This window comes from Brassica oleracea, chromosome C2 (assembly GCF_000695525.1).
Source record: "Brassica oleracea var. oleracea cultivar TO1000 chromosome C2, BOL, whole genome shotgun sequence".
Lineage (NCBI taxonomy): Eukaryota > Viridiplantae > Streptophyta > Magnoliopsida > Brassicales > Brassicaceae > Brassica > Brassica oleracea.
In genome coordinates, this window is record NC_027749.1 from 9863167 (window position 1) to 9871244 (window position 8078).

General features: G+C 38.4%; 2 protein-coding genes and 1 pseudogene across 2 annotated transcripts; all 3 read right to left on the bottom strand.

Annotated features, from left to right (window-relative positions):
- Positions 1–181: 181 nt before the first annotated feature.
- On the bottom strand, positions 182–970 carry LOC106326746 (annotated as a pseudogene).
- A 3336-nt stretch (positions 971–4306) lies between these two features.
- Positions 4307–4908, bottom strand: LOC106323390 (RNA polymerase-associated protein LEO1-like). Its single transcript, XM_013761527.1, has 2 exons — positions 4353–4908; positions 4307–4311 (listed from the first exon to the last, which is right to left on the bottom strand). Exons 1-2 carry the CDS (start codon positions 4906–4908, stop codon positions 4307–4309), a joined length of 561 nt encoding a protein of 186 aa, XP_013616981.1.
- Positions 4909–4937: 29 nt separating this feature from the next.
- Positions 4938–7176, bottom strand: LOC106323391 (nucleolin 1-like). Its single transcript, XM_013761528.1, has 4 exons — positions 6634–7176; positions 5624–5710; positions 5389–5550; positions 4938–5294 (listed from the first exon to the last, which is right to left on the bottom strand). The coding sequence occupies exons 1-4, from the start codon at positions 7174–7176 to the stop codon at positions 4938–4940; spliced, it is 1149 nt and encodes a 382-aa protein (XP_013616982.1).
- Positions 7177–8078: the final 902 nt, after the last annotated feature.

Here is an 8078-nt window from a genome sequence, read left to right on the forward strand (position 1 = left end):
TCCACAATGTCCAACTGCTTCAAAGACTGGGAATGTATCACGAACAAATGATCATCAGGACATAGATTGAAGATTGGCCTCGGCGAGTTTGGGAAGATTACCGATTCGTTTAAGTTCACCAAAGTAGTCCACAATGTCCAACTGCTTCAAAGACTGGGAATGTATCACGAACAAATGATCATCAGGACATAGATTGAAGATTGGCCTCGGCGAGTTTGGGAAGATTACCGATTCGTTTAAGTTCACCAAAGTAGTCCACAATGTCCAACTGCTTCAAAGACTGGGAATGTATCACGAACAAATGATCATCAGGTGGGGACTCTCGCACCGTATTCCTAACGGATAAACTCTGTAAGGAAGGCAAGTTCACAGTGAAAGTCACCACATTGTCTCCGTGACAAGTCTCTACAACTAAATCATCGAGGATGGGACAGTTTGAAACAATCCTAGAGAAAGATCCATCGTCTGAGTACTTGATAGGTAGAAGGCGCAACTTCGTGAGGGATGGAAAGCTTAACCGACAAGGAACTTCCGAAAGAATCACCCTACGGAGTTGTAAAGTCTCAAGTGTCTAGCATCTAAACAACCTTCTCGGCAAGTTAACAAGACAATGATCATAACAGAAACTTATTTTCAAGTCACGCACAAAGCGATCGACTGCGATTCTAACCCATAAACCAATCTCCCAAGCGCTACATTCTGATGCGCTGTTGAGATGAAACCTTTCTAGGACAGCTGCTTTGTGTAATAGCAAAGTCCCTGACACAAACTGTGACAGGCTTCTGACATGGATTTCATTAATCTCTTCATCTTCCTCCTCTGAGAAATCCTCAAAGACAAGACTTGCCACCAGTGTCCAAAGAGACAGCCATCGTTTAGACAAAATGCTCGTAGCCACGGCCCATTTGGTCGGGACAAAGGACAGTATCTTGATGAGTAAATCATCTGGCAATTGACTTAACCTATCCATAACAATGCTTTGCTTTTTTTTTTTTTTAAATTTCCCTTGCCAAATACTGCAACCAAAGACGAAAAGATAAAGCCTTCTCTACTTGAAACACGACAGGAAGGTCGTCGTGAAAACACAAAAGGGTATGGAGCAAATAGGTGGGACTTTAATCTACTATGGGACAAAAAGATGAAAAAAAATCTGGCACCACCTAAAGTAATTTCCCATAGGAGGTTAATGACAATTTGCCCCATTAATGAAATCAATATGAACCCTTGGATCAGAATTCTATGGGATATAACGTGAGCCGTTGGATCATTAGAAGAAAAGGGATCAATATTTACAAGAATGTCATTAATAAAACTCTCCCTTAAGCCGTCGGATCTTCTGTCTTTGTTTTAATCCTGGCCTTCTGATCTCACATCCAAACTCTTCTCTCTCGCCTGGGTCCCACAAATGCATTAATCCTTTTTCTTCTTCTTTACTTCTCCTACAACCATACTCAACTACCACGGAAATTCATTCTCCTCACCAACAAAAGCTTTCTTCTTCAACTTTTCATCCACAAACCTTCACCTCTGTTTCTTGGGGATTTTCGACAGGTTAGGACACCGTGAAACAGGTCATGTACGTCGTTGTCCTTAGTTCTGAAATCGGTTGATAAGTGTAAACTCTCTCCTTCTCTCTCTCTCTCTTCTGTTTCTCTCTCTCTCTCTCTCTCTTTATTGTTGTTTGTTTCAGTTTAGTCATATAAACTCTGTGTTAACCATATGAGTCAGATTATAAAGTTTAATATAATTTGGTTAAAGTATGAAGCAAGATATTGTAGAATAAATCGTTTTTGTCTATGGTACAATAGGTACAACTAGGTACAACTCTAGTAAAATGGAAAGTAGTAAAACTGGCAGATATTGTTCATCTGAAACATACCACTAGTAAACCTGGTAAAACTTGGAGTAACACATTGAATAGATAGTATTGGTACCAGTCGTATAACTTATAGTATCATGTGCAAAGTTGGCATAGTATAACTGGTCTTACTAGTATAACTGATAACTATTGTTACATGTAAACTAGTCTAATTGATAATATTAGTATAACTGAACTAACTAATAAATGATAATGTTGGTTTTTAGTCATTTTCAAGAACTATGGATAGTAATGGGTCTGTGGTGATACATTTTGAACATGGTGAAGAGCAACATATTTCTACACTAGTGATGAAAGGAAGGTATGCGGAGATTACTTATTCTCAGTTGGTTGATAGAATAGCCAAGAAAATGAAGATCAATGTAGTTGAGATGAAGCTTGAGTTGAGTTACTTTCCGCTGGTATTGAATAATAAGAGGCCTTGTTATATCTTGGATTATGAAGATGTTTTAGGATATTTAATGAAGGTAGATAAGAAAAACCGACGTAGTGTCTTGCGTGTGGAGCTTAAGGAAATTGTCGCAGAAAATCAGAGCAACGAGATGTTTTCTATGAATGAGGAAAATCTGAGTGATGCCAGAGCTAATGATGGCATGGTTGGAGTTGGAGAGTTGGAAATTGTTCCTCATATTCAGGAGAATGAGTTTGAGCATGAGAAAATCAGTGAATAGGGTGATGAAATGGATGATAGGGAGGAGCTGCCGGCTGTTACAACAGTTGAACCTCCTGTTGTCAATTCAGAGTGGGATGATGGCATTGATATTGCCGGAGAATATCGGAGGAAGAGAAAGAAGAAGTTTCCACCATTGATTGGTGAAAACGAAGAAAGTGGGAGTGATGGCAGTGGCAGTGGCAGTGACAGCAGTGGCAGTGACAGCAGTGGCAGCGAGGGAAATGGGGACGAGGGAGGTGACAACGAAGGAAGTGGTAACGAAAAAAATGATGAATGAGTCTTACTTGTTAACTTGTTATGGAACTCGCTTATGTGTTGTGGAACTTATTTATGTGTTGTAGAATTTATTTATGCGTTGTGTTGTTTCAATCAGATAATACAGGTGCAACATGGTAAAACTTCATAAAACATAACACTCATATTTATGTGTTGTCATACTGGTACAACTAGTAAAACTAAAATAGGTTCGACTGGTATAACTAGTACAACTATTTCTAGTTTACTAAAATAGGTTCTACTGGTATAACAAGTACAACTATGCAGGTTCTGAAATTTAAATATTCTTTTGGGCTTTCCATATTAATAAAACAATCAAATAGTCTAATTTTAAAGTGTTTGGATGGGTTTCTTTGTGTTTTGTATTGGCTTTATTGTTTTTTGGATTTCTAATTCCATCACAAAAGTTTGCTTGATCTACCTTATACTTTTAAGGTTTGTTAACTTGTTTGTCCACATATTTTTTGTAAAACATACGTGATAAGTATTTTAACAATAGTGATGATTTCATTGTATCCGGGAAAACACATGTAAACATTAATAAATGGTACAACTTAGATAATGGTATTTTTTCTTTGGTACAACTAATATTTTCAGGTTTCACTGCCAAAGTACAACTCTGTACAAACTAGTATATCTGAATAACTAGTACAACATTGTGCAAGCCAGTATAACTAATAAACTAGTACAACTTTGTAGAAACCAGTATAACTAAATAACTAATACAACTTTGTGTGCATAATGTGTTTCAGATAAGTGGATTCCCAGTTAAGTCCTACATGTTTTAATTCAACATTAGTTGTACTAGTTTTTCTAGTTGTACTAATTTTATATTTTTGGGCATAGTTGATGCAATTTTACTTGTTCTAGTTTCCCACCTGTAAATGCAACATATTCAACCACCAAATCAATTACACACATACAAGTTTGGATTTAGGCTTTAAAACACACACATACAAGTTTTAGGTTTTAAAACACACACATACAAGTTTGGGATTTAGGTTTTAAAACAACAGGTTCCAAAAACAACAACATAGTTTAGCACTTCGCCAAATCAGTTTGGCGTAAAAGGAGACCTCAACAAATGAGAACGCTTGGACACCCTCTTTGGCATCTCATCAACTCCAACCGAAGTTGGCTCCTCTAAAGCATCATCAACTCCAACCGAATCTGTCTCCTCTAAAGAAACATCAACTCCAACCTCACCTTCCTTCTCCAAAGCATCATCATCATCTACAACCTCATTTGTCTTGTCCGCAGCAGCCTTCTCAAATCTCTCTGCAGTGTCTGCCATAATTTGAAGTGTAGATTGCTCATCTCCATCATCATCAAATCTCTCTTCAGTATCTACATTGAACAAAAATATATCCTGACTTAGATCATCATCATTTAAAATATAATTTGAACTTATATGTTATCATGAATTACCTTGCATCAACTTCTCAGCCTCTGCCTCGATCTGTTTCTCACCATCTTTCTCAGCCTCTGCCCCATCACCATCCTTCTCAGCCTCTGCCTCATCACCATCCTTGTCACCATTGTCCTCGCCCTCTTCATCACCCTCCTTATCACCATGCTTCTCAGTCTCTTCATCACCCTCCTTATCACCATGCATCTCAGTCTCTTCATCACCCTCCTTATCACCATGCATCTCAGTCTCTTCATCACCCTCCTTATCACCATGCATCTCAGTCTCTTCATCACCCTCCTTATCACCATGCATCTCAGTCTCTTCATCACCCTCCTTATCACCATGCATCTCAGTCTCTTCATCACCCTCCTTATCACCATGCATCTCAGTCTCTTCATCACCCTCCTTATCACCATGCATCTCAGTCTCTTCATCACCCTCCTTATCACCATGCATCTCAGTCTCTTCATCACCCTCCTTATCACCATGCATCTCAGCCTCTTCATCACCATCCTTATCTCTTCTTCTCCCTCCGGAAGCATATCCGGTTTCAGCTTCACCAAACTGGAATGGCCAACTTTCTCTCTGAATCTTGTCTTGTTCCAACTCCTTCACTCTTGCTGCTAGAAGACGAATTGTTTCATCTCTCAATGCAAATCCATCATCCATTCTTTTGTTCAACTTCAACTCTAATTCTCTTAATTCTCACGACCTGCCTCGCCCCCTGCCTCGCCTCCTGCCTCGCCCCCTGCCTCGCCTCCTGCCTCGCCCCCTGCCTCGCCTCCTGCCTCGCCCCCTGCCTCGCCTCCTGCCTCGCCCCCTGCCTCGCCTTCTGCTTGCTCTTGTTGCTCTCGGGTTCTCACATCCATCTCGAATAGATCCGGCCAGAAAATTTTACTCCCTGGTTCTAGTAGGATCTTGTTCCAACTGTCAACAACTATGTCTGACGTATCCGAATCATCTATCAGCTCCAAGTCTTCATAAATCCCTTCATCCATTATTTCATACAAAAGGTCTGCTTCATATCCTTGTGGTTCCAAAATACTGATAATCTCCTGAAATATGACCAACAACAAATTACACATTTAATTAACTATGAACTTGAAGAAAATGACATAAACAACACTTAAAAAAATTATAAGCTTTTACCTTTGTGTTTCCTAGCATCCGATAAATCATGTCAAGTAGAAATCCTGTTGTTCCGGTCCTCTTGAACTTCCATTTGCACATTCTTGAACAACCATCAGGACAGTTTGGAACAGGCTCTATGAATCTATTTCTAAGGACATGGATACATTCAAATGCTAATATCTGCACATCATTTCACACAATCAAATTAGTTATATTATAACAAATATGCTTATGAAAAATACAATTCATATACCTCCAAAGGGTTGATAAACCCAGGAAATACCCACTGTGCCTTCTCTGGGATCCCATCACGAAACTGATCCCTCACATGAAAAATCTCCTTCATGCAATCATCAAATGTGTAACGGCCCCATGGAAATTCGGTGCAAAACTCCAGATCTTCTTTGTACCAGTTATATTACTTATAAAAAAGTGGTTTTACTAGTTATCTTGAATCTGTTTACAACATATTATTACCTGTTGAACTAGTTTCATTCTTTTAGTTGTACTAGTTATTCAATACTCAGGTGTATTAGTTAAACTAATTATACTTTTGATAGTTGTACCAGTTATATTATCTATAAGAAGTGTGGTTGTACTAGTTATAATAGTTCCATTGATTATGTTTTACAACATATTATTACCAGTTGAATTAGTTTCATTCTTTTAGTTATACTAGTTATTCAATACTCAGGTGTATTAGTTAAAATAATTATACTTTTGATAGTTGTACCAGTTATATTATTTATAAGAAGTGTGGTTGTACTAGTTATACTAGTTCCATTGATTCTGTTTACAACATATTATTACCAGTTGAATTAGTTTCATTCTTTTAGTTATACTAGTTATTCAATACTCAGGTGTATTAGTTAAAATAATTATACTTTTGATAGTTGTACCAGTTATATTATTTATAAGAAGTGTGGTTGTACTAGTTATACTAGTTCCATTGATTCTGTTTACAACATATTATTACCAGTTGAATTAGTTTCATTCTTTTAGTTATACTAGTTATTCAATACTCAGGTGTATTAGTTAAAATAATTATACTTTTGATAGTTGTACCAGTTATATTATTTATAAGAAGTGTGGTTGTACTAGTTATACTAGTTCCATTGATTCTGTTTACAACATATTATTACCAGTTGAACTAGTTTTATTCTTTTAGTTGTACTAGTTACACTACTTATATAATTACTACATATTTCTTAGTTCAATCCTATCATAAATAATTCTAAAACCATTTTAAATTGACTTGTTTACCGTTCTTAGAGCGTCATTATCAATGGCAACCTCGGGTGCATTTGAATCTCTGTTGTTAGATCCAATCTCCTCACCGTTCTGCTCGTCTACACGATGTGAAGGACTCTTTGTGGAAGAGCCTGAGGTTACTCGAGGTTGTTGTTGATTCTCGGCCTCACTCGCTGCATGAGTTGGTGTTGGCGATTTTTGTGGCTGACTCGGAATCACTGGGCGTGGTGTACCCTCGCTATCGCCCTGAGAAGGCAATTCTGCTGCTGGTGTGGGGGCATGAACGCCTTGATGTTCCGGTGGAGATGCTGCGGTTTCTCTCACACGGTTCCGAGTCCTCTTGGATGGATTCGACGAGGACCCACCGTCCAGACCACTGTCTCGCTTCCTCTTCTTCTCTGTGGTTTCACTCCTCTTCGCCGCTTTTCTCTTTTTCTTAATGGCGGCTCTCCTTTTCGCTGCCGCTCCTTTTCTTCTTTTCACGTCGGCGTTCTTCTTCTTCTCCGACGCTTCCGCTTTTTCTTTCATCTTGGCGACCCGAGTTTTTAGCGACATTGCACACACGAAATTGGATACGAAATTGGAGATGGGGATTGTTGTTTAGGGATGATTGTGCTTGAATCTAAGTTTGATTAGAGATGGGAGTTTAAAATCGTGGTGGTTATGGGAGAGAGAGTTTGAAATCGTGAGTGGAGAAAGATGAAATTGGGAATATAGGGTTTTCAAGTTGGGTCGGGTCGGGTTAATGGGTTTCGGTGATTGAGTTTGTAAATAAGATGAAGTTTCTTGGTTACTTAGTCTTTTTCTCCTATTTTCGTTTTTGTTTTAATTTTTAAACAAAAATACATATGGGTCCATAATAGATTTTTTTGAACCATTTTGTCCCTTTCCAGCATTTGATCCAAATAGGTGGTCGAAGGAATATGAGATTAACCATAATTCTTCGAGGGGTTAACGACAGTGGATCATTGGATCCAACCTATCATCTTGTGGGCTTGTGAATATATTGAAAACCCTAACTCCATTATGCTGGGTCCTATTTCACCACTAAAATCACATTGGCTCGTTATAGCTCACTTGAACTAAATCACATGGAGGTGAGAATGGTATAAATCAATTACCTGAATATAAAATCTTATAAGTTAAGGGACCAAAATTTAAACTGAGACTTGGCGGGTTGAGCCGACCAGATAGCAAGCTATCTTAATGGGCTTTCTCCTTTAAAAAATAGAGTTAATATCTTAGCCAAAAGGCCGAGAAAGGTATGAGTTGCCAAGTCTCCGTGCCTCTTCTTTTATACTACTCCTCATGCCTCACATGCTTGTTTCTTTAGCGATGTGGGACTTTTAGAGATTTAAGACAAAACGTAACACTCTATCTACCTTAGCGGGTTTGTAACCGACGGTAACCTTAAGCCTAAAAGCCAAATCTTTGCGAGATTTAATTAGTTTTACAGA